The following is a 25,288-nucleotide window of genomic DNA, read 5'->3' as shown; positions in this document are numbered from 1 at the left end:
TGAAGTACCTTTATGCGCGCCTGTGATTGGCAGTTATCTTTGCCGCGAGGAGGCAAGCGCTCTGGATTGGAATAGCAGCATCACCTAACTAAACCGTCAACGCAGTTCATGATATGTCAGTATGATGTCCAAAATGTTGTGCAAAGAAGAAAGCTGTCGTTTGGCTGTCTTCGTGTTACAAGGATCAAAATAACCAGTCACAGTTAAATGCAGTTGACACAGGCTGACTTCCCAGTAATCATCAACACCTTTTTTGATATGGAAGAACTCCTCTCCCTTCTTTATTTAAAACATGACAGCGTCGGGCCTTGGGTTTATAACCCAAGTTACCACATCCTACCCACCTGTGGCCGGGGAGCCGAACAGAGATGAGCACAGAGTACATAGGCTGCCAGCTTAAACCTGTCCTTATGGTTAGGCATGGGGATGTAACAGTGTGGGTTTTGAGAAACAGTGATGTACATCATATGTTGAGTCAGTAACATCATCTGATACGGTCACATTACAATCAAACTAACAATTATATACTGCCATCGTGTGGCCGAGAAGGCAACCTGCAATTCTACATGTCCATGCCTTCTCATGGTTTCTGTTTCTAACTATTAAAGTCAGGACATGCAGAGAGCGAGCTATTCTAGTTCTATCTATACCCTGGTTCCTCAATTCACACAGACTCCTGATGTGAAAGGTATGAATGAACAAGTGACACGAAGCTCACACTACTTGTGTGCTCGGAAGTTCACAAAAGTCCAGGAGGAAGGTTTATTTAGTCTCTCTAAGCAGCGTGCTGTCTTATTCAGCAGCGCCCCCAAGTGATCTGATTCTGGTTCGCTGTGTTCTGGCAGGTTGTTGGCAGTTGGTTCTAGAAGCTTCTAGCTGATCCTGGTTCTAGCTGGGTTTAGGGGCAGGTTTCGCTTCTGGGAGGGTTCCGCTGGCCTGGGCCTCGTCTGTGTGCAGCGGGGCCCGCTGCTCGTCCATGCGTCTGGCCTGGACCCGCTGGATCAGGCTGAACAAGTCCTCATGTCCCTCAGAACCAGCGTCAGAACCTCCCGGGTCGGGCAGGGTACACCTCTGGTCCTCTATCCTGGAAGACTGGACCAGAGAGAGAGAGAGAGTGAGAGAGGGGTTCGTTTGAATGATATGTGCGACATCATCCAGTGTTCAGCTTTGTTTGTGACAAAGACAATACAGAAGGGTCGTCGGGGTTGTTCACCTGATATTTGACGAGCATGTCGAAGAAGTCTTCGCCTGGGCCCTGGACGCTGCAGGCCCCACAGCGATGACCGAGGCTGGGCAGGGAGAGGTCCAGCTCGGGGAAGTTGCTGACGCTGGCCCTCTGGTCGTCCAGGCGCTGGCTCTGGGAGCAGGCGATAAGCTCAAACAGCTCCTCGGTCTGGGCCCACAGCAGGCCGGAGTCCCGTCCAGAGCTGGTCCCCTCTGGGAGGGAGTTCTGCCGGGCAGGTCTGGAGCTGGAGGCCCCGGTTGGGGAGCCAAGCTGAGCATGTCTGGGGCTTGGCTGGGCGGTTCCGGGGCTGGACCCCCCAACATGTCCGTTTGGCTGTGGGAATGAGTGGCTGCGCTGGTCAGACATGACACCACTGTAGGAGAGAACTCTTGGATGACGCCAAAGGGGCTGCCTTCATCAGAGGGGCGGGGCTGGAACCTGACAGGACAACAGAGGTCAGAGGTCACGCAGTAAATTGACCAATCCAAAGGGGTCATCCAATTCCTGAACTAACCTGGTGATTGGCAAAACCAGCACCAGTATCGTCCAAATGACAAAATGTTATAAGTGACGGACTTTCCAGTCATATATTCTCATTTTGTCTTACTCTTAGATAATCCTACAACACACCAGAGATGTTATATTCAAACTCAAAACAGATCAAATCAGGTCATTTTGCCACAAAAAGTTAACTCTAGGCTAAACTGTCAATCCGAGGGAAAGTATTCTACACTTCTATCCACACAACAGAAGCAGTGTAAAGTAGGTCATTGTGAACAATGTGGCTAGCACCAGCCTAATCAAATTATGCACACTGAAAGTCTGACAGAATGCAAACGACCAACTCCAGGCTGGGTCTGGAGTCCGGACCCAGCACAAGAACACCACTGTCTGCTGCAGAATCACTCTAGAACCAGTCAAGCTTTAGTCCTACAGGTTTCACCCCGTTCTTCAATCTGGAACTGTGTGTCCTCCACACTACTTAGAGGTGCCACTGGAACACCACACCTCAAAAGAATGTAACGGAAGCTGTTCCAAAGCCCACCGCCCCCCCCCCCGTACCCCCCGTACCCCTATTGACCACAATCTCTCTCTGATGTTCAACAGAGTGCCAAGACCTCCCTTTACCCCACTCCAAACCACCATGCTCCTGCTTCAAAGAAAGACACACGTCCTACAGTACTGCACCTTCAGCTCCAGAAACACAGGTGAGTGTTTGTGAGCGTCAGCAGAGCTCTGCTCCTCCTCCTACTCCTCCTCCTCCTCCTGCTCTCCTGAACAGAAAAACCTCCTGACGTTCCTGAACAGCGACCGCGCTCCGCCACCCTGATGCTCATTCCCACTCCCGTCACTTCAGCTCCGGCTGCCTCGCTCGGCCCCATGCGATGGGAAGAAAGAGAGAGAGAGGGAGCGAGGGGGGGAAAGGGGAGTGTTGGGAGGGCGAGGGGGAGAGAGACGGGACAAAGTTGCCCCTCTGGGCTTACATCATGGTTGCTATAGGAACAAGAGAGGGGCTTCCAAGTCTTGCCAATGGCTACACACACACTTACACACACACACACACGCGCGCGCACACACACACACACACATTCCTGAATTGTGAAGTCCCATTCAGAGCCTCCAAGCAAATTTGTCGCCTCCCTCTTCATCATGAGGCACAGTCAGGGAGCTGGTGCACTGTTTTAGAACCACACTGCAACAGAACTGCACAGAACCACCCGGAACCACGCGGAACGGCAAAAGAACCAGTGTAGTCGGTGAACGGTTTGCGTGTTCATATATCTGCTAGGGAGGACCAGAGAAAGGGAGGCTGCTCTAATTTAGGAGCCCAATGAATGTGCCTCTGTTCCTGGGTCATTGTCTGGAACCTCAGCTCTGCCCATTGGCTGTCTGGAAGACATACAAAACTATGAGGTCTTCTTTTATAAGACTGCTCCACACCCAATACAAAGTCAACACACTCAAGGCACAAACAAGGCCCTAAGAGTAGGAGAGAGAGTACTTGTGTTTATAACACAAGACCTCCGGAGGACAAGTCACTTAAAATACATATTTATGGAAGTTTGGCTCTCAAAGACACCAAATGTTTCTTACCTGTCGCTTCTGACTACTTTGATGTTCTCCCATCCGTCCTAAAGTTGCTCCCCGAGTAACTGCAGAACACACAAACACCAACTCTCTGTGTTCCTTTCTGGCGTTCACACCCACCCACTCTCTCACAGATGATCTCTCTATCTCATACACAAACTGCACTCTTATCAGCTGATTACACTTGTCGTCTTCTTCCTGCTGTTCCTGTTCTCTTATCAGTCAAACCTTCACGATGACCTTCTCTTCCTGACATTTGATAGATCTTCCTGCGTGTGGATATGCTTCCCTCACCGGTGTGGAACAGCTTTATGGTGTGTTTGAAGCCATGTGGTAAGAGGTAGGCATATGGAGTGCAGCCTACACACGCAGCTCTGTGCTGGGTTCAGTTGTGGCTGTGGCCCCTGGCAAGGCAGGGATTGGGGATGACAGAGGAACTGGGATCAGACTGGCAGCCATGGAATTCCCTGATGAAGCATATGCCTTTGTGCTTTTGTTTCGTCTCCACGGACACGCACATGGAGATACACACACACACACACACAGATGCACTCGCACACATTTAATCAGAGAGAGAGAGAGAGAGAGAGAGAGAGAGAGAGAGAGAAAGAGAGAGGGAGAGAGAGAGAGAGAGAGAGAGAGAGAGAGAGAGAGAGAGAGAGAGAGAGAGAGAGAGAGAGAGAGAGAGAGAGAAAGAGAGAGAGAAAGAAAGAAAGAAAGAAAGAAAGAAAGAAAGAAAGAAAGAAAAAAAGAAAGAAAGAAAGAAAGAAAGAAAGAAAGAAAGAAAGAAAGAAAGAAAAGAAAGAGAGGGTGAGAGAGAGGAAGAGAGAGAGACAGAGACCTCTTCCTGGCTAAGAAACTGTAATTGCTTTATTTGAGGCAACAAAAACAAATACTATGGAAATCACATCCTTAAACGCATGAAGTACAATGATATAATCACCGTCTTATAGTATACATGAACTATAAGAAACTTTAAGTAAGAATGGTTTACTAGCTGACACGGGTAGAGATGTATGCGTCTGACTGCGCTGTTATTGCGCAGGATGACACTACTGAACAATCCGTAGTAGTATCATCATTCATGGGAAAACAGTCACACGTAGCTTGTCCGGGGAGGTTGAGCTTATTTCAATGCACGTAGCTTGTCCGCTACCCGTTTCTCATGTTGACCACATCTCAGTGGCGACATTATGGTTATTCTTGGTGCTGACGGTCGCCAATCACTCCGAATGGCAGTCACTTTCTTATTGAAGACTAGCATCATTTTAGTATTTCTAAGCGAAAGGACAGAGGCCACTAGGCTGTACACCGAGGAAGACCCAGTGGTGATTCTGACCAGTTCTACACTAAAACAGAGCGTCCACAACTCGTCCACTGCCTGGCTAGTCCAGTTTTATTCGTCATGGTGCGGACACTGTATCCAATACTCGCCCACATGGAAAGCACTGGCTGGGGACGTGAAAGGTAAGTTGTTGGGTGCCTTTAACATTTAGATACGATCTGTTGAGGATTCTGCAACATATCCTGGTTCGCTAGAAAGACTACTGTAGCAGTTAGCGTACAGAAACAGCAGCTGTTGCTTGAGAGCTTGGAAGTGGCGTGCTAGAATAAAGGCACTAATAGACTTAACAATTATAAGCTCCGTATGTAGTTGCTGTGGTATAGACAGTCTTGCATACGTTAAAGCCATTTACTAAGTGTTTGTTTACTTAAGCAGGTGAAATGGTGCAGTTAGCTGGACTACGTGATTACAGTCACGCTGGTCACACCTGTCCCAACAGGTGAGAAATAGGAGACTGTTCACAGGATGACGTTTGTCATTTAGTTCCTTATCTGCTAATCTAACGTAGCCTTGTGGCTGCCAGCTCCAATCACTTCGTAGCAGTTGAATCGTAATAACTCGGGCCCTTTGTTGACGTCCGCCGTGGGCTGGCCGACTCGTGAGAGGCCGCCTGCCAGCTGTCGCTTTCTCAATAGGGGTCGCGTTTTTTTTTGTCTTCCTCCGACCCTAGTACCAAGCAGGTCCCCACAGCAGCCCAGACACGGGGAAAGCGACATGAACTGCCGGCAGGGACAATGAGACAAACAAATATGTAGAGAGGGACAAAGATGGGAAGAGGAATAAGTAGTAAGGCCAGAAAGCAGGACAGAGAGAGGGATGGAAATGGGGCATATTAGCCGGTCCCTAGGTCAGTGTACATAAGAACATTTCATTGTATTGCCTGGCAGTATTGTTATAAAGGACCAATCTGTTGCTCTTTGTTCATTGCAGTAGGAGCTAAATCTTTTTTTGCGTTTTGGACGTCCATATGGACGTCCATAGACTGACGGCGATGGCTGCTGATCTTTGCATGGATGGACGGACGGCGATGCTGTTCAGAGTGCCGTCCATAGAGGGAGCAGATATTTTGGACGGCGTCATAGCCGTCCATATGGACGGCGATGCTGTTCAGAGTGCCGTCCATAGAGGGAGCAGATATTTTGGACGGCGTCATAGCCGTCCATATGGACGGCGATGCTGTTCAGAGTGCCGTCCATAGAGGGAGCAGATATTTTGGACGGCGATGGATTAGCAGGGACGTCCCTCGTGCCGTCCATAGAGGGAGCAGATATTTTGGACGGCATCATAGCCGTCCATATGGACGGCGATGCTGTTCAGAGTACCGTCCATAGAGGGAGCATATATTTTGGACGGCGATGGATTGAATGTTTAGCAGGCTGTTGAGCTAACAGAACTGCCGAAGGCTACCATAGCATGTAGCTAGCTACATTAACTTTGGATGACTCTATCTTTTGTCAAGTTAATTTGTATGAATTGCATGTTAGTGCAATATTTACGCCTTTATTCTGTTTTTTTTACATAATCAGCAGTATGATCTCATGACAATATAGACTTGAAAAACAATATGTTATGGTTTGGGTTTGCCTATAGGCTACATTTATTTTAATTATTTCGAGAATTGTTAATAAAGACTCATTTAAAAGGTTAACATTGTGTTATGACCCTATGAAATACATTGCCATTTAGGTCTTTTAAACCGTCAGTTTAAAGTGTTTTATGGGTGGATTTGAAGCCACCAGTCAGTAGCTCCAATCTTGCGCACGAACTTTGCGCACGGAGACAAACGCAAAACAACAAACACTCGCTTGGAGCGGAGACCAATGCAAAACACAATACGATGTGTTGAGCCAAACCAAAGCCGTCAAAGGCTACCATGAATGTAGCTACAGCAACCGTGGATGACTCAATAAGTTTTGTCACGTTATTTTGTATTAATTGCATTTAAGTGAAGGCTATATATTTACGCCTTTATTTTATTTTTAACATACAAAAGTAGGCCAATCAACAATATAATCTCATGACAATACAGACTTGAAAAACAATATGTTATGGTTAGGGTTTGCCTAGATATAGGCTACATATATTTTAATTATTTCGAGAATTGTTAATAAAGACTCAATTAAGATTTTAACATTGTGTTATGACCCTATGAAATACATTGCCCTTTAGGTCTTTTAAGCCGTCAGTTTAAAGTGTTTTATGGGTGGATTTGGAGCCACCAGTCAGTAGCTCCAATGTTGCGCACGAACCACTTTGAGCGGAGACAAATGCAAAACGTAATAGCCTATGGGCCTAACACTCCAAATGTTAACCTTTTAAATGAGTCTTTATTAACAATTCTCGAAATAATTAAAATAAATGTAGCCTATAGGCAAACCCAAACCATAACATATTGTTTTTCAAGTCTATATTGTCATGAGATCATACTGCTGATTATGTAAAAAAAACAGAATAAAGGCGTAAATATTGCACTAACATGCAATTCATACAAATTAACTTGACAAAAGATTGAGTCATCCAAAGTTAATGTAGCTAGCTACATGCTATGGTAGCCTTCGGCAGTTCTGTTAGCTCAACAGCCTGCTAAACATTCAATCCATCGCCGTCCAAAATATATGCTCCCTCTATGGACGGCACTCTGAACAGCATCGCCGTCCATATGGGCGGCTATGACGCCGTCCAAAATATCTGCTCCCTCTATGGACGGCACGAGGGACGTCCCTGCTAATCCATCGCCGTCCAAAATATCTGCTCCCTCTATGGACGGCACTCTGAACAGCATCGCCGTCCATATGGACGGCTATGACGCCGTCCAAAATATCTGCTCCCTCTATGGACGGCACTCTGAACAGCATCGCCGTCCGTCCATCCATGCAAAGATCAGCAGCCATCGCCGTCAGTCTATGGACGTCCATATGGACGTCCAAAACGCAAAAAAAGATTTAGCTGCCTCTCGTTCATTGGCTGCAGTGCCTGCTGTCATTGTGTGCATGTGGGGTGCTGGTATTATTAGCCATCTGTCTCAGTTAGCTTCTCACAACAAGACCCCTTTAAATCAGAATATTCCATTGCACACTGTTAATATCTCAATCACTTTCACCCCTGTCTCCTTCCTTCCTTCCTTCCTTCTCTCTCTCTCTCTCTCTCTCTCTCTCTCTCTCTCTCTCTCTCTCTCTCTGTCTCTCTCTCTCTCTCTCTCTCTCTCTCTCTCTCTCTGTCTCTGTCTCTCTCCCTCTCCCTCCTCCTCCCTGCTTCTCTCAGCCTGGGAGCTGGCCGTCAGGATTGGTGTTCTGGACTGCGCTCACGAAGACAACTTTGACGTCTGCAAGGAGTTTGGCATCCACTTCTACCCCACCTTCAGAGTAGGTGACACGCTGTTTGGACACTTGAAACCAATGCTCCTCCGCTCAGAGCCTCTTCGGGTCAGTAATCCCCTTCCTCTTCTGCTCTCCCTCAGTACTTCAAAGCACACAGCCTCACGCAGGACTTTGGAAAGACCTACAGAGGTAAGAACTCAGAGGCACGTGGTCTCTCTGCGTCTCCGGCGAGCGTGCACACGTGTCTCTGCGTGTCCGTGGAGCGGTGTGTGTGTGTGTGACGGAGGGTGTGTGTGCGTGTGTCCAGGGGCTGACCGGGAGCTGCAGACGGTACGTCATCTGATGGTGAACGTCCTCCAGAACCACACTAAGCTGGTCCGCCCGGACCGCTGCCCTCCTCTGGACCCAGTCAGGTGAGCTGGAACAGGAGCCGCGCTGGTGGATCCCAGCCCTGGGTTTGATTCCAATCCGGGGCTCTTTGCTGCATTTCTTCCGTTCTTTCCCTGTTTACCTGGAAGTGTCCTATCCAATAAAGCATGAAAATGCTAACATGTGACACCTTTAGGTTAGATGGATCATGCCGTGGGGATCTAACAGGGATCCCGGTGGTCCCAGACACACAAGCAGCTTGTTGAACTTCCTGTTGTGATCAGCTGTGCTTCCTGCCTCCCCAGTTCGGCGGACATCTTGCCTCTGCTGGGTCAGAAGTCAGACCGGTACACAGCCGTCATTGTAGAGGACCAGGACTCCTATGTTGGAAGAGAGGTAGTGTGTGTGTGTGTGTGTGTGTGTGTGTGTGTGTGTGCATGCGTTGGTAGGGTTGGTGAATCAGTTGTTCTACATTTATTTCTTATTTTGTCTTTTGGGTGGGCTGTACTATCTGTGTGTATTGGGTTGTGCTTTAATGTGTGCGTGTGTGCGTGTGTGTGTGTGCGTTCCAGGTGATTCTGGACCTGATGCCGTACCAGGGTGTGACTGTGCTAAGAGCGCTGAGCTCAGACACTAAGCTGGTGGAGAGGCTGAGTCTGGACTCTTTCCCCTCCGCCTACCTCCTCCACCCTAACGGCACACACACCCTTCTGGATGTGTGAGTACATCTTACCTCCCGTCAAGCGTCAGGTGTCGCGCCCGCACTGTTTCATTTCTAATTTATACAATTTTAATCAATTCACTAGCTGGAAATAGCAACAGCAACACTTTATTTCCCTCCAGACGGAAGAGGCTGCGGTTCTTCTTCTCCTCGTTCCTGAGGTTGCTGCCGGGAGTCCTGAGGCAGAGCAGCACCCTCCAGGGCCAGGGCCTGGTACTGCAGGGGGCTGGAGGCCAGGACACAGACCAGAAATGGAGAGACTTTGACAAGTTAGTCTCACAATTATAGACACAGCACACAGTACAAACCGGACGATATCCTTTCTTACCTGTGTGTGTGTGTGTGTGTGTGTAGCTCCAAGGTGTACATGGCCGACCTGGAGTCAGGCCTCCACTACCTGCTGAGGGTGGAGCTAGCTACCCACCACACCTTGGAGGGGGAGGAGCTAAGCACCTTCAAAGACTTTGTCACTGTGGTCGCCAAGGTGAGAGGAAGGCTATTGCGGACACACACACACACGAAGAACCCTTTGAATCTACTGCTAGAGTAACGTACCGATGCCCTGTGTGTTTGTGTGTGTGTGTGTGTCTGCGCAGCTGTTTCCCGGGCGACAGTGTGTGGTGAAGCTGCTCGAGACATTGCTGGAGTGGCTGGTCAGTCTGCCTCTGGAGAAAATCCCCTACGACGCCATCCTGGACCTGGTCAACAACAAGATGAGGGTGAGAATCACACACACACACTCACACACACACTCACACACACACACACTCACACACACACACACACACACACACACACACTCACACACACACACACACACACTCACACACACACACACACACACTCACACACACACACACAAACACACTCACACACACACACACACACACACACACACACTCACACACACACACACTCACACACACACACACCACACACACTCACACACACACACACACACACACACACTCACACACACACACACACACACACACACACTCACACACACACACACACACACTCACACACACACACACACACACTCACACACACACACACACACACACACTCACACACACACACACACTCACACATCCTACCATACTGCTGGCTGTGGACAGGAGTGGGGTGAGGGAGCACATACAGTCGTGGTCATAAGTTTTGACAAATGTTGTGTTTTGCAAAGTTTGCTGGTTCAGTATCTATTGAATACTGGAATCACAATAAGGCACATTTCATATTTTTAAAAGCTTTTTTGGGGCGAACGTTTTCAAAATATGCAAATAGTCCCCTCTTTTACAGCAGTTAATCTGCTCTTAAAATCCAATCAGAATGATGAGTGATTTCACCTGGATAGAACTAGTTCACACTTTCCCCTGTGCTGATGATGTGACTTACTGAAATTATGTTAGCAGTCATTTTATGCCAAGGCTCAGCAAGCTTTGAAAACACAAAATGTATGTTGCTCCCAATACTTTTGGCTACGGCTGTACACACACACACAAACACACATGACGCACGCTGAATGTCCAGTAGTTGGAACTGTTCTCTGGGCTCATGTCAGTTGTTGGGTGCGTTTGTTTCAGATCTCGGGGCTGTTCCTGGGGGAGCAGCTGCAGTGGGTGGGCTGCCAGGGCAGCCGGGTGGGGTTGCGAGGTTACCCCTGCTCCCTCTGGACTCTGTTCCATGTTCTCACCGTGCAGGCAGCCTCACGGCCCGACGGCCTCGCCAACACTGGTACGTACCTGTACATAGTAACACACACACACTCACACACACACACTACTCATGCATCCATCCATCAACTTCGACCCATCTCCTTCATTCCTTTCTTTATCAGGCTTTTCAAATGCCAACAGTAGTTACATTCTAATAGTTTGTTTTTGTCGTGTGTATTGGCTGGGTAAGTTGCAATTGAAGGTGACTTCTTGGGATCAATAAAGCTGTCTGAATTTAAATTGTCTACTCGTTTAATTTCCTCTGCTTTCCTTCCCCTCCTCCCCTCACCTCCCCTCACCTCTCCTCATCCCCTCACCTCCCCTCCCCTCCCCTCCTCAGGCCTGGAGGAGAACCCCAGAGCGGTGCTTCAGACCATGAGGAGGTACATCGTCCGGTTCTTCGGCTGCCAGGAGTGCGGCCAGCACTTTGACCACATGGCTAAGGAGTCACTGGACCAGGTGCAGACTGGAGACCAGGCTGTGCTGTGGCTCTGGAGCAAGCACAACCTGGTGAACAACAGACTGGCAGGTAGGAGTGTGTGTGTGTGTGTAAATGTGTGTGTGTGTAGAGTTGTTCCAGGTCGCTAACACCTCCCCCTACACCCCCAGGGTCGATGAGTGAAGACCCCCAGTTCCCCAAGAGCCCGTGGCCCAGCCCCGCCCTGTGCCCATCCTGCCACGAGGAGCGCAGCGGCCTGCACGTCTGGAGCGAGGAGCAGGTCCTAGCCTTCCTCAAACGCCACTACGGCCCCGACAACATCTCCCCCCAGTACACCATCAGCGCCCAGCGTCCCCGAGAACCCCACCCTGACCCCCACCCTGACCCCCATCCCGACCCCGCCCAGGACGCCGACCAACCCCCCAAGCTGGTCCTGGAGAAGGGGGAGGCCCACCAGGAGAAGACCCCTGCCCCGCAGGCCTCCTTATCGCAGGCCCGGGGTGGGGGAGGTGGAGGTGGGGCTGGGGTGGAGCGGGCGGAGGCAGGGTCCGGGGGGGGGGGGATCCTCAGCCTGGGCTTCTCCAGCGTAGACATGAGTCTGTGCGTGCTGCTCTACGCCTGCTCCTGTGTCTTCCTCATGCTCATGTTCTTCTTCTTCCGCGTGCGCTCCAAACGCTGGAAGGTGCGCTACAACCGTCCCCACGTGTAGCAGCGCCCCCTCCCACTCCCCTGTGGACATTGAGGTGGAGAGGAGGCTGCTCAGTGTGGTGGAGCCAGAAGGGCTGCTTAGTGTGGTGGACCCAGAAGGGCTGCTTAGTGTGGTGGACCCAGAAGGGCTGCTTAGTGTGGTGGACCCAGAAGGGGGCTGCTCAGTGTGGTGGAGCCAGAAGGGCTGCTCAGTGTGGTGGACCCAGAAGGGCTGCTTAGTGTCTGGTCTGCTGGAGCCAGCTGACCTGACCTGAGCCATCTGACCTGAGCCAGCTGACCTGAGCCAGCTGACCTGAGCCAGCTGACCTGAGCCAGCTGACTTGACCTGAGCCAGCTGACCTGAGCCAGCTGACCTGAGCCAGCTGACCTGAGCCAGCTGACCTGAGCCAGCTGACCTGACCTGAGCCAGCTGACCTGAGCCAGCTGACCTGAGCCAGCTGACCTGAGCCAGCTGACTTGACCTGAGCCAGCTGACCTGACCTGAGCCAGCTGACCTGAGCCAGCTGACCTGAGCCAACTGACCTGACCTGAGCCAGCTGACCTGAGCCAGCTGACCTGACCTGAGCCAGCTGACCTGAGCCAGCTGACCTGAGCCAGCTGACCTGACCTGAGCCAGCTGACCTGACCTGAGCCAGCTGACCTGAGCCAGCTGACCTGAGCCAACTGACCTGACCTGAGCCAGCTGACCTGAGCCAACTGACCTGAGCCAGCTGAACATGGACTCGGTCCCCCCCTTTTTCAACCAAGACAGTTTAATCACGTTTATTTATTTGTTTTTATGTCAATAATGTTGTTGATATTTACTGTGAACCAATCCTTCATCTTGACGTATTGTTTGCCAATTGAGAAACAGGAAGTGATGTCATGGAACGCAGGAAGGAAACAGGAAACTGTCTGGAACAAAGTGATAATGAGAATATTCCATCATGAAAACGGCTGTGGCGTAGAATTTGTGTTTTAATTAACTTTTTAAACTGAGGTACAATGTTTGTATTGGGCTGTCTGATTAGAGTCGGCCATTCTGGTAAGAGAAAGGATAATCCTTTGGAGCCTTTAAATGTCAACTTCAACGAGGTTCCACACAGTCCACCCATGGCCCTGAAACAGAAACTCAGTTGCTGGCTAAGTTCAATAACCATCACGTAGAAGTCGACCACCACAAACATGTATTCACATTGAGACCTTCATGTTTTGTATGTACTGTGTATATTGCAGGTTGTCATTGGTGGGAAGCACACATCCATTACTGTGGTTTGATCATCCAAATATCTCAGTTTCTGAGTCATGTCCTTAATGGTATTTCAGTTTCTTTGGAACTTCAAACTTTTGTAATGCATTATTGTATTGATATTGTGTGGATAACTCTTAACCTGCGTACTTGAAAACAATGCCTGGATCAAGATGTATTGTGTGGTGATCTGAGTCAGACCTGTTCAGTCCACCCTGAACTGCTCTCTGTCTGAGGCCCCCACAGCTCAGGATCCTCTCTGTGACGTGGCCTCTGCAGGTCCGCTGTGACTGGAAGTTATCCAGCTTGTATATATGTGAATATTACGTGTGATGATTCCGTCGGGTATTTTTCCGCGGCTGGTTTTGGAACGCAAAGTGGCGGGGACAGGATGAGAATGTCTGTTCTCGTCGCCTCGACGGTTCTGTTGAAGAGGTGATAGACACGCCGCACAAACAGTTTGGGCACATGTTCCCCCCCCCGCAGAGCTTCGGATCTAACGACGGTGACATTAAGTTTGAGCGTGTTATGGTTTTTATTCCTCCACTGATTTTCATGTGATGACCTCAGAGTGCTTTGTTAAATCATGTTAAATGGACCCCTGGCTCCAAGGGTTGGCTTGGTGAAGAAGCGTGTGAGAGTCATGTCGTTTGCGTAAGGAAGACTTCAGGTTCTGTCTGCTGTGTCCTGCTAAATGAACCATGCCATCTCTCTCTCTCTCCCTCTCTCTCTCCCTCTCTCTCTCCCTCGCTCTCTCTCTTTCTCTTTTCAGATGTATTTTCATGCTGGATTAAATATTTTAAACGTTTTTCATGTGTGAGTTTGAGAGGTTGTTTCTCTGGGTCGTCCTGGACTACAGCCAGCTGCCTTGTGAGCGTTAAACCTCCTGCCCTAACACCCTATAAATCCTCAACTAAAATAACCTGCCTGTTTTACCCCCTCATACCTCTTGCCCCAGCTCTCTTACACCAGCTGCCCTCCCCCACAACAAGTCCCCTACTCTTTTCCGATAACTGTAGATTTGCCCCAGCAGAACTGGCCTACCCCTCCAGTGACTGCAGCTCTGCCCCAGCAGAACTGGCCTACCCCTCCAGTGACTGCAGCTCTGCCCCAGCAGAACTGGCCTACCCCTCCAGTGACTGCAGCTCTGCCCCAGCAGAACTGGCCTACCCCTCCAGTGACTGCAGCTCTGCCCCAGCAGAACTGGCCTACCCCTCCAGTGACTGCAGCTCTGCCCCAGCAGAACTGGCCTACCCCTCCAGTGACTGCAGCTCTGCCCCAGCAGAACTGGCCTACCCCTCCAGTGACTGCAGCTCTGCCCCAGCAGAACTGGCCTACCCCTCCAGTGACTGCAGCTCTGCCCCAGCAGAACTGCCCCTGCCTGCCCCCCTCCTCCCTATACCTACTGCCCAGCATGTCCCATAGCTGCTGCACTGTGGTGACCGTGTTTCACTGGCATCCACAGTCTGTTTAGCAGTCACACTGGACTGCTGTTTGGATGGCCAAACATACCCCTGGAAACCCCTCTTAGCCTTGTCCTCAGACACCCTCTATTTCTCCTCCCTGCCCTGTCCTATGCTTACATGACAATCATGTTAATGTAAATACTGTCTGATGCAGTCATCCACCTGAGATGAACGGCTAGATGTGTGCGTTTTCCAAACAATTCATATTGTACTTGCAGTGATCTGTTTGACTGACGATAGGTAAGGCTTTTCAATAGTTTGTGCGTGTCAGTGCCTTTATATCTTTCTCTCTCCCTCCCTCTCCCCCTCTCTCTCTCCCTTCCTCTCCCTCTCCCTCTCCCTCTCTCTCTCTCTCTCTTAGTTGGCACATAGACGCAGTATGCACACTATGTACTCAGCATGCCAAGTTGGGCCAGGCACTGCATTGCAGCGCTGTGCATTTGGCCAAGTCATGGCACACAGACAGATAGGCGGGCAGAGCAGGAGAAGCAGGCAGACCGTCCCAGAACCATAGTTCAGCTACTGTACATGTTAGCTCCAGCACACCCAGCCTGGGCAGCAGTTTCCCTTCCTGTGTGTCTGCTGGTTAGCACAGCCTCAGTAACATTCAACCTTGGAATGTGTTCCTGTACCGGCAAAAGAGGTACGTAATGTCCCTATCTGTCTTCACGTCTGTCCTTTGCCCCTCTCTTCTTACTCTTTTTCTCACTCTCCGTCTCTGTCTCTCTCTCTTTCTCTCTTTGCTCCACAGTACACAGCCACCCTCTGCAGGGCAGTTAGCCGCATTAGCTCTATCCATGTCCTTAAATGACTCCTCCACTCCTCTCCATCTCCCCCCTCCCTCCCTCCCTCTGTCTGTGTCTACACCCGGCCCCCCCCCCTTCTCTCCCTGTGACACACACGCCAGACGATGCATTGATTGTGCTCAGAACCTCACCCTCCTCTTCTGTTCTGCCTCGCATGGATACGGAGAGGACGACTGGAGCGCTGCGGCTGCCTGTCTGCCGGGGTAACGGTCTCTCTAAGCCTCTGTAGTCTAGGCACAGGGCTGAGCGGAGCACAGAAAGCGAGCGAGCCAGGGAGAGAGAGAGGGGGAGAGTGAGAGAGACAGCTGCTGGGGATTTCTGCTGAGTGTTGGGTTAGTCTGGCTGGTGTGTTTATCCTCAGAATACCTGACGGCTTCTGCGGAGCAGGAAAACTTAGACTGCATCGGGGGGGAAAAACAACGGGGTAGAGTTGTTCGTGGCACTGGAGAGAGCTGATGCTAGCTGCGTTAGCCGCAGTGGGGTGGATGAGTGCAGATGATGCTAGTCATAGAGCTGGTTGTTTTCTAGACATTAGCATGCATTGTTTGTCTGCATGTACTCAACTTTTTCTCTGTGTGCTCCTGTTTCCCCTTCTCTCCCGTTTGCTCCCTCCTCCCCCCTCCCCTCGATCATCATCTTTTCCCTCCTTCCCTCCCTCCCTCCCCTCCTCATCTCCCTCTCACTCTTTCTGTCTCTACTCTGTCATCCATCCTCTTATGTCTTCTCCTCTCCCTCCTTTTCTTCTTCTTCTCTATGTCTCCCCTCCCTTCCTCAGATACCCCTGCTCCTGGTCCTACCCTCAGGTGTTAACCTGTGAGAGGCTAATCCAGGTAGCCTGATCCTATTACTGACCGGAGGCTCCACTTTAGGCTAGCTCAAGTAGCCTGTTCCTCCAAGATACGTTAAACTATCCTAGGTACTCAGTCATTCTCCTACTCACAGGTATCCTGTACCTGTCTCTTAGCTCTTTGGTAGGTTAGGTTAGCTTATGTAGCCTATTGATGTCTCGCCAAACAAAGCTAGGTTGAACTAGCTCAGGTATCTAGTTACTGCCTCTAAGCTAGCCTGGCCCTACCTCCCTGGCTAGGCTAGTCTACATAGCCTGGTCTTGTCTTTCCCTAAGAGGCAACGCTAAGCTAACCCACGTAGCTGGACTTGTCCCTCTGTGCTAAGCTCTGCAAGCCCAGGAAGTTTCATGATGTCCCAACTTCTCCACATGGAGATCCCAAACTTCGGCAGCTCGGTGTTGGGCAGCCTGAACGAGCAGCGTCTGCTGGGCCAATACTGCGACGTGGCGATCCTGGTCAACGGTCAGGCCTTTAAGGCCCACCGCGCCGTGCTAGCTGCTAGCAGTCTCTACTTTAGGGACCTGTTTAGCAGCAACTCCCAGAGCCTGTTCGAGCTTCCCTCCTCCGTCACTCCCGCCTGCTTCCAGCAGATCCTGTCCTTCTGCTACACGGGCCGCCTGAGCATGGCCCCCTGCGAGCAGCTGGTCCTCATGTACACAGCCGGGTACCTGCAGATCCAGAACATTGTGGAGAGAGGCATGGAGCTGATGCTGAAGACCAGCTCCCCGCACTGTGACTCCCAGACCACCAGCGCAGACGACCTGGGGCTGGACGCTCAGCCCTGCAGCCCCAGCCACCGGTCCTCGGGCCTGGGTTCGGCCGAGGCTCTGCTGGCCTGTGGGCGGATCAAGCAGGAGAGGTGTGACACTCCGCCGGAGGGGGAGCAGAAGGAGCCCGGGGCGGAGGGCGGAGGAAGTCAGAGGGCGGAATCCCGAGGGTCAGAGGTTAACGCCACCCGAAGCAGTGCCCTGTGTTACAGCGGGGTGGTGCCTGGGCTGCAGGCCTACCCTGCGGCCAACGGGGAGCGCTCTAGTCCTGGAGGTTCCAGCCTGCCAGCCACAGACAGCCCTAGCTCCCACCCCCTAGAAGAAGAGTTTGAGGAGGACTTTTATGGAAGCAGCACGCCTGGAATCTTTGGCCAGATCTACGGACATCCTCCCAACCCATACAGCAGTAATCTCTCTTTCCTACCTCTCCACACGTAGGACTCTGCTAAACACACACTCACGTATACCTCACCTCTAGTGCATGTCTCACAAAGTGTTAGGAATGTGTCCTACGTGTACAGCGTTTTCACAGGCACAGTCATCCGTCAGACACACTCACTATTCTGCCTCTCAAGTGCTCCCTTCTGTCCCCTCAGTGCAAGAGAAGGTGGAAATGCTCTCCCTTCCATTGGCCACAGAGAGGCGCCCCTGCGTGCTGATTGGACGAGATACGATGGCTCTTCCTGCCAGTCTGATCAGCCAGATTGGATATCGGTGCCACCCCACCCTCTACACCGAGGGAGACCCTGGAGAGAAGGTGGAGCTGGTTGGAGGTAGGACCACCCCTCCTGCCCCCCCTCGACACTGCTCTCTGTGGACATGCAACCACGGTTACGCTTTCTGTCCGTCTAACAGAGTTGGGGGTCAAATTAGGAAGTGAGATTCATTTCCAAAGCAAAAGTGGTCAAATGTTAATGCAAACGTTGTTTGCAATTCATCTTTTTTTAAATGTGGGGGTCAGATGGCTGAGCAGTTAGGGAATCGGGCTACCAATCAAAAGGTTGCTGGTTCAATTCCCGTCCGTGACAAACAACGTTGTGTCCCTGGGCAAGGCACCTCACCTTACTTGACTTGGGGGAATGTCCCTGTACTTACTGTAAGTCGCTCTGGATAAGAGCATCTGCTAAATTACTAAATGTAAATGTAACTGCTTTTAGTTTTGGTTTCCATGACTCAAAATGATTCAACTCCATGGGGGGGGGGCAATGTCTGTAACAGTCAGCATAATGTAGGTCTAAAAGTAACATATTTTTCTTCTTTTTACTTTTTTTGAAAAGCCAAATGTTTCTTCTTCTAAAGGTAATCCATGCTGACATTCCAGAATGATCGATGCCCACAGAAGTGAACTCTGATGTAGTATTACACCACTCCTGTGAAGGCTGCTGTAACATCTGTAATGATACAGTTGTCATGGAAACAGTCCATAAAGGAGACCGTGTGTGTGTGGTTTGTAGTTGTGTGTTGGTTCTACTGGAGTGTTCCATGACGTGCTCTGCTGGTTCTGGTCTGTGTTCCAGGTTCTGGTGTGTATATGACAAGAGGTCAACTGATGAACTGTCACCTGTGCGCAGGCATCAAACATAAAGTCCTGCTTAGAAGACTTTTGGCTACCTTCTTTGACAGGTGAGAAAAACAAAGTGAGAGAGAGAGAGAGAGAGAGAAAAAGAGAGAGAAACACAAATGGAATGGCGTGATGAAATCTCTGTGGTGACTGATTGTGATATTGTATCCATAGAAACACATTGGCCAATAGCTGCGGGACTGGGATTCGCTCATCGACCAATGATCCGAGCCGTAAACCTCTGGACAACCGAGTCTTAAACACAGTCAAACGTTGGTCTCTCTTCTGTACAGATTGACATAACCCCACACTGTGTTTCCTAGGCACCAGTTTACCTACAACTGATCCACGAAAGCACAGTTGTGTTACATGCTGTGTTCCTTATCGTCCTCTCTCTCTCAGTGTACTGCCAGAACTTTGCGCCCAACTTCAAGGAGAGTGAGATGAACGTGATTGCGGCAGACATGTGCACCAACGCGAGGCGCGTCAGGAAACGCTGGCTGCCCAAGATCCAATCCCTCCTCCCCGACAAGATCCACCGGAGGGGCCAGACCAAGAGCGGAGGGACCTTGGCCCCGTCCCCGGCCCAGACCAACGCCATCTCAGTCCTGGACCTGGACCCCCGGCACCTGAGTCAGGCCTACCTCCCCCTTGACGCCCACCTGTACGCAGAGCGCAGGGAGGCCCTCCTGCCGCACCTGCAGTTCCTGAGCTCCCGGGGGGCACATGAGGGGGCCGACCCGGAGAGAGAAAGGGTCGGGCAGGCAGGCAACGGGACTGAAGCCCTTCTTGCAGAGGCTCTCCCGGCCAGTTCCCCCAGTCCACAACGAGGCTCCTCCCCCCAACTCACAGAACAGCAGGAAGGGGAGGAGACAGGGGAGGAGACAATGGAGGAGCCACAGGAGGACAGCCAATAAGATCTGAGACTCTGCTTCCGCTGCAGACATCTATATGTACATATAGGTGCACAGTATATATATATATATATAAAATATGTATGTGTCTGTTTGTTTGGCAACTGTGATGCATGCAAGATCCAGCTTTGCAGTTCTGACTACGGGCGTGTAAATATAACTCATAAATAAAGGCTTCTTGATAATGCTATGGCGACCAGTACTGTTCTAGAGTGCCCCCTGTGGGTCGGTCAGAAGTCAGATGTACATATGTGGGCCCTGGACAGGCTGAAGGCTGGCTGAAGGCTCTCTACACTGACGAGTCAGATCTCACGGACAAACGCAACTGCATCCCTACAAAGCTACATGGTTTATGCTACTGTGCCAGGGACAGAAGATGTTATCTAAACACTCTCTAACTTAATACTGTGTGACTGGGCTGAGATTAAACAAATGGGGGCATTGCAGAAGTCTATTAATACACAATATGTTCAAACGAGGTCATTCAGATCTGGTGGTGCTGTAGGCGTGGACCATGTCGTTTTAAGAATACTGCTGTTGTACATACTATAGAATGCTTTGTGCAGGAGAATGTTTGTCTAAAACGGGGGTGTTTCTAAAAGCAGGATTTGTCGAAGTTATAACCAGATAACTGACAATTTGGTCTGCTTAAAGCTCTTGCTATTCTTTGTTATCAATAAAGCTAAGCTTAAAAGCTTGTTTGTTGAGTGTTTAGTTGCAAATATACACTGGCCAATATCAAAAAAACTTTATCGGACTCCTGATTTTGTGTATTGTTTTGTGCGTTAGTATTTTTGCACCTTTTATGATGTCAGTTATTGGCCATAATTTAGGCTGAGTCGAATAACAGTTAAACGAAGGGGCCACGTGCAGGCGCACATAAGAAGGGCAGTGGGTCTATTTATAGCGGAAACCGAGTTGGAAGCTTTGGAGCAACACTTGATATCACTGCAGAACTCAAGCATAACCGCCTCATTTGTGGCCCGCTACCACCTTAGAAAGGAACGGTCAGTTGACTGTCTGGATATCCGGACTTTAGGCGGGAGAACCGAGATGCCTGTTAATCGAGCTCGAATGAGAGACAGGAATAACGTCCTAAACAGACCGGAGTTTCTGTCGTTAAACCAGCCTCTCCGAGGGGGACTTGAGACCCGGGGGAGCACAAGGCGTCCCGGAGCTGCGAGGCGCCATTCGTGCCCAAATCACACGGAGGGCGCGCAGCAGGAGCCGATGGAAGGCACCAAAGACCGGAAGGAACTACCAGAGGAGGACTGTATGCAGCTCAACCCTTCCTTTGGGGGGATTGCTATGAGCTCTCTCCTCGCCATTGACATCTGCATGTCCAAAAGCCTAGGGGTCTGTGCGTATACCACGTCCTCGTGGGGCAGCATGCGCTCCATGGTCAAAATGCTCGCGTTTACCGGCCACGGCATACCGTGGGTTTTTGGCACCCTCATTTGTCTTTACAGGAGCAACACGTTGGCTGGACAAGAGGTTCTGGTCAATCTTCTACTTGGTACGTTAATAATTTGATCCCCTCTCTTGTGTCATATGTATATATGTTCACTGTCCAACAGTAGAGAAGCAAGTTGCATGCTTCATATTCCCTCTGCAGTTCGCTTTGGCTCACTAACTCAAGTCATATTAATAGGCTGCAGTTCTTATCCCTTGAGTATTGAATAACATTTCTATTTCATTCTTCTGGGCGCGGCAAATTCTTGTTTCTGCAAGTGTTTCTTCTCAAGCAAGCAGGTTGAGTTTTGAACAGACTAAGTTTGGTCAAAGTTGCATATGCTCTCTTTGACCAAACATGTTCTCCAAGTTACAGGGTTCGGTTTTAGGATCATAGTTCACCCTCCTCTGTCTCTTCCCCTCAGCCCTCCTGCTGGACGTTATGACTGTTGCTGGGATGCAGAAACTGGTCAAGCGCAAGGGTCCCTGGGAAATGGCACCCAGCTTCTTCGACTACATGGCCATGGACGTGTACTCGTGCCCCGCGGCACATGCCAGCCGCGCTTCCATGCTGGTCAAGTTCCTATTGGCCCATCTGGTGCTGGCGTTTCCGCTGCGCGTCCTGCTGATTCTCTGGGCCTTCCTGGTGGGCGTGTCCCGGATCATCCTCGGCCGCCACCACCTATCAGATGTGGGCTTCGGCTTCGCACTGGGGTACCTACACTACACCCTGGTGGAGATGGTCTGGTTGCCCTCCTCCACCTGCCAGACTCTTATCGCCATGGGAACGCTTAGCTGGAGCCCACTGCTGTAGGCACGCCCACCCGTCGTCTCCCTCCTGCCAGCCATCTTCCAGCCTCTTACCCTCCAGCCAATCACCCTCCAGCCTATTACCTCCCAGCCAATCAGCTCTGATCTAATATCAACAAAGACAACTGGATCAAATGCATGAGATGGTTGAAACAGTATGTACCCTTGCTCTGCCTGTCCTTCCTCTCACGGTAAAGAATGCAAATATTTGCAGTTATTCATCCATCACTAGTTATAAATAGGTTATTTTCAGCTTCAGCAACCTTTCTCTCCAAAACAGTATGCATTATATAATAGACATCTTCCCCTCATCTTTTTACAAATATTCTTTGTTAAATATTTCTGTTGTTCCAGTATAAGAGTATTGGCATGTTAATGGTATGACAGTCAGGAATGATCAGACTGATTGGAACCCAACCTTAATCTATCAGGGATTTTGTTTTCGACTTTTACATGATTATCTGTATTCTAAATGTCTGATATTTTATATGTTCAATGTCTTGGTCTTAAAGAATTGGGGTTTTGTACCAGCTATAAAATTTTTATTAGTCTACAAAGTTTATATTTATTTCATAAACTGTTATTATATTCACATGTAAAATATATACTGGCAAATGTAGTAATAAACAAAGACTGGAGTTGAACACATATGAGGGAGGTAAAGAAAGAGATCAAATAAGACGAGTTTATGACTGTTATGAACCAAGCCAGGACAGTATGCATGTTCTTTCAAGTTAAGAAGCTGCGTGCACGGTTTTGTATAACAATGGAATAAAAATCTACTTTCCAGCCTTAACTGAAATATTAAACATATGGTTGTGTAAAATAAATGTGCTTCAAACTTGTAAATATCCTGCCTCAGCCCAAGGTTGAATAGATGTATTATTTATATTCAGTCAAACAGATTCCAGCATATGAAAAGGTGTCTTGAAGTGATAGGGGCATGCATCGCCACCTACAGGTAGCTATAACAAAAGCGTCCCTTCACAGCATATAATAATAATAAACGTTATCTTGTTGGTCATTTCACCGTAAACAATGAACTGTATTTTGTCTTAATGATATATAGCCTATTAACTTGCTGGAATTAAATCAAATCAAACACTGCTTGGAGTAGAAAGCCGAAATGTTTTACAAATCGGGTTGGTGGGACGGATCAGATATTGAGTGACAGGCCTCGTACATGATTACACCCATAAAAAAATACACCTTAAAATATTATCTAAAAATTCTAAACAATACAATCGTATAATTAGAAGAGGTAAAAAAAATAACGGCACAAAAATGTTTGTGCGCACGCCATTTCCGGAAACTGCGATGACGACAAGTTGAATGTACTGGTGTAAATACGGTTGCAAGCAATTACGGTAGCTCCATTTCCAACCCCACACCACGTTTCTTTAGCTGGTTCCAAACATACTTTAGCTCCAACTAAAAGCTAGGATCGTATTTGTATCGGTCGAACCGTTTTACGTTTCATCAGTTATTCCTACTTAAGATAGGTTCAAAATGGCAGAAAGTGACTGGGACACCGTGACCGTGCTGAGGAAGAAAGGACCAACTGCTGCGCAATCGAAGTCCAAGCAGGTAGGCTAGCTGGACATGCTAACTGGCTGAGCTATTTTAGGCAAGTTACCACAATTGGCAGCCAATACCACTAACCAGTTGAGCACACCATATACGTTTTATTGCTAGCTACCTTTTAATTTCACGCTTAACTAGGGTGTCGAATGCTGTCAACGTGCTAGCTAGCTAACTGTTGCCTAACGTTAGCTAATAGCTAACAATATTGAGCTTGTGGTTTACACCCATACTGGTATGCGTGTCTTTGGGTAGGGCCCCATTGATGCAGTAGTAGATGTCATGGGGGGGGGGGGGGGGGGGGGGGTAAGTTAATTGCTTCGATGGGGCTAGCTAGCTACAAAGACCTTGCTTTTGGATACGAACAGGCTGCTTTCTTTTATAGGCTGTCGCAGCAGCCCAAAGACGCGGAGAAGAACTAGAAACATCAAAGAAATGTAAGAATCCCACTAACTCGGCCCTGGCTTTGTTAAAAGTTACAGGGTAAAGGTATGGAAATGTGCATAAGGAAATTATTCCATGGCAAACTCGCTTCCCACAGGCGTTTCAGATAAATCCAATCCGTATGTTGATTATATCAATGGCTTCCTCTTACAACAGCTTAAATTCCTGTGTTTTTTTTTTCTTAACAGGGGCTGCAGGGCAGAACAAGCAGCATGTCATCACTAAGAACACAGCCAAGCTAGACCGCGAGACAGAGGAGCTACAGCACCAGAGGGTGCCACTGGAGGTGGGCAAGGTGATCCAGCAGGGACGACAGAACAAGGGCCTAACGCAGAAGGACCTGGCCACTGTGAGTCGAACACATCTACACACACACACACACACACACTCAAACAAACACACACACACACATCTACACACAGCCACCTAAATTAGTCACCTGGTCAGACCCTGAGGCTTACTCTGTGGCTTGTGGCACACTTCTCAGACACCCCCCCCTCACTCACCAAACAGAACAGTTTCAAATACTCCGAATCTGAAATGTCTTTCATTAGTTTTTGCTCAGCATAACTGTGTTGGATGATGTATGAATGTTTCTAAATTCGCTGCGGTTGTCTTCACAGAAAATAAACGAGAAGCCACAGGTCATTGCGGACTACGAGTGCGGAAAGGCCATCCCTAACAACCAGGTCATGGGCAAAATCGAAAGAGCAATAGGTGAGTGTAGCAGGCCGTGAAGTGATAGAAACACACTTTTGTTTGTTATGATACCTAAGGTTAATTACATTTTATGATGGTGTTGCCATGGTCTGGAGCTAATGGTTTGAGTTGTCCATGCTGTTCCTAGGGTTAAAGCTACGAGGGAGAGACATTGGCAAACCAATGGACCCACTGCCGCAGAAGAAGTGACATCACATACTGGAAGAAGCTTCTAGTCTGGCTGTTGTTTACCTTTCTGGGGGCATGCGCATCACGACTTCTGGGTTCAGCTAGGCAGCCTGTCTTTTCCATGCAAGATGAGGAGTCACCCTGTGATAACATGATAAACGTCAGGTTGACTGGACAGATGAATTTAGGATATAAATTGTGGGGCTGTTATTCTTTGGGCTTTCAGCTTATGACTGGCAATGCTACAATGAAGATTAGTTAAACATTTACAGAGTGCTCTAAAACGAATGATGAAACATGTAACTATCACCAAATGTGGGTGTAGGCCTTAGTAATGGACTACATTTACGGCTATGATTTACGGCTATCTTTTATTTGCTTACAACCTGATATGACTAGAAATTTGCTGTAATAACGCTTTCCTCGACTGTTATGATTTTTCACTCACTAAAGTCAAGGGACCACAAAAAGGTGGCATGTGAAACAACGGTTTCTTTTGAATTATTTCACAAACGACCCTTTCAAAATGAACTGTATCAATCCATTGAATCCTAGCACATATACAAAAATAACAAGTAGAGCTAGTACACTTG

General features: G+C 49.2%; 5 protein-coding genes across 7 annotated transcripts; 4 read left to right on the top strand and 1 right to left on the bottom strand.

Annotated features, from left to right (window-relative positions):
* Window positions 1–245: 245 nt before the first annotated feature.
* On the bottom strand, window positions 246–3,605 carry gpsm1a (G protein signaling modulator 1a). 2 transcript variants are annotated; one of them, XM_047048579.1, is made up of 4 exons: window positions 3,320–3,605; window positions 2,414–3,115; window positions 1,214–1,663; window positions 246–1,092 (listed from the first exon to the last, which is right to left on the bottom strand). In XM_047048579.1, the coding sequence occupies exons 3-4, from the start codon at window positions 1,589–1,591 to the stop codon at window positions 889–891; spliced, it is 582 nt and encodes a 193-aa protein (XP_046904535.1). In that variant the 5' UTR covers window positions 1,592–1,663; window positions 2,414–3,115; window positions 3,320–3,605; the 3' UTR covers window positions 246–888. The 2 variants fall into 2 exon arrangements, with proteins under 2 accessions (XP_046904535.1, XP_046904534.1); XM_047048578.1 differs by lacking the exon at window positions 2,414–3,115.
* A 783-nt stretch (window positions 3,606–4,388) lies between these two features.
* Window positions 4,389–12,235, top strand: qsox2 (quiescin Q6 sulfhydryl oxidase 2). Its single transcript, XM_047048277.1, has 12 exons — window positions 4,389–4,780; window positions 7,920–8,020; window positions 8,116–8,164; window positions 8,283–8,388; window positions 8,650–8,740; window positions 8,917–9,062; window positions 9,188–9,334; window positions 9,420–9,549; window positions 9,662–9,784; window positions 10,652–10,802; window positions 11,124–11,312; window positions 11,393–12,235. Exons 1-12 carry the CDS (start codon window positions 4,507–4,509, stop codon window positions 11,929–11,931), a joined length of 2,046 nt encoding a protein of 681 aa, XP_046904233.1. The 5' UTR covers window positions 4,389–4,506; the 3' UTR covers window positions 11,932–12,235.
* A 333-nt stretch (window positions 12,236–12,568) lies between these two features.
* Window positions 12,569–20,202, top strand: LOC124486813 (nucleus accumbens-associated protein 2). 2 transcript variants are annotated; one of them, XM_047048642.1, is made up of 7 exons: window positions 12,569–15,267; window positions 15,532–15,633; window positions 16,206–17,451; window positions 17,642–17,818; window positions 18,563–18,668; window positions 18,781–18,878; window positions 19,009–20,202. In XM_047048642.1, the coding sequence occupies exons 3-7, from the start codon at window positions 16,626–16,628 to the stop codon at window positions 19,521–19,523; spliced, it is 1,722 nt and encodes a 573-aa protein (XP_046904598.1). In that variant the 5' UTR covers window positions 12,569–15,267; window positions 15,532–15,633; window positions 16,206–16,625; the 3' UTR covers window positions 19,524–20,202. The 2 variants fall into 2 exon arrangements, with proteins under 2 accessions (XP_046904598.1, XP_046904599.1); XM_047048643.1 differs by lacking the exons at window positions 12,569–15,267; window positions 15,532–15,633 and having other exon boundaries at window positions 16,147–17,451.
* A 237-nt stretch (window positions 20,203–20,439) lies between these two features.
* On the top strand, window positions 20,440–22,839 carry plpp7a (phospholipid phosphatase 7a (inactive)). The gene is made up of 2 exons (XM_047048692.1): window positions 20,440–21,036; window positions 21,398–22,839. The coding sequence occupies exons 1-2, from the start codon at window positions 20,574–20,576 to the stop codon at window positions 21,784–21,786; spliced, it is 852 nt and encodes a 283-aa protein (XP_046904648.1). The 5' UTR covers window positions 20,440–20,573; the 3' UTR covers window positions 21,787–22,839.
* Window positions 22,840–23,092: 253 nt separating this feature from the next.
* On the top strand, window positions 23,093–25,179 carry edf1 (endothelial differentiation-related factor 1). Its single transcript, XM_047048694.1, has 5 exons — window positions 23,093–23,369; window positions 23,749–23,800; window positions 23,996–24,156; window positions 24,431–24,524; window positions 24,655–25,179. Exons 1-5 carry the CDS (start codon window positions 23,292–23,294, stop codon window positions 24,714–24,716), a joined length of 447 nt encoding a protein of 148 aa, XP_046904650.1. The 5' UTR covers window positions 23,093–23,291; the 3' UTR covers window positions 24,717–25,179.
* Window positions 25,180–25,288: the final 109 nt, after the last annotated feature.

The sequence above is a fragment of the Hypomesus transpacificus genome, chromosome 24 (assembly GCF_021917145.1).
Source record: "Hypomesus transpacificus isolate Combined female chromosome 24, fHypTra1, whole genome shotgun sequence".
Classification (NCBI taxonomy): Eukaryota; Metazoa; Chordata; class Actinopteri; order Osmeriformes; family Osmeridae; genus Hypomesus; species Hypomesus transpacificus.
The sequence above is the reverse complement of the archived record's forward strand: the minus strand, read 5'-3'. Positions and strand labels throughout refer to the sequence as shown.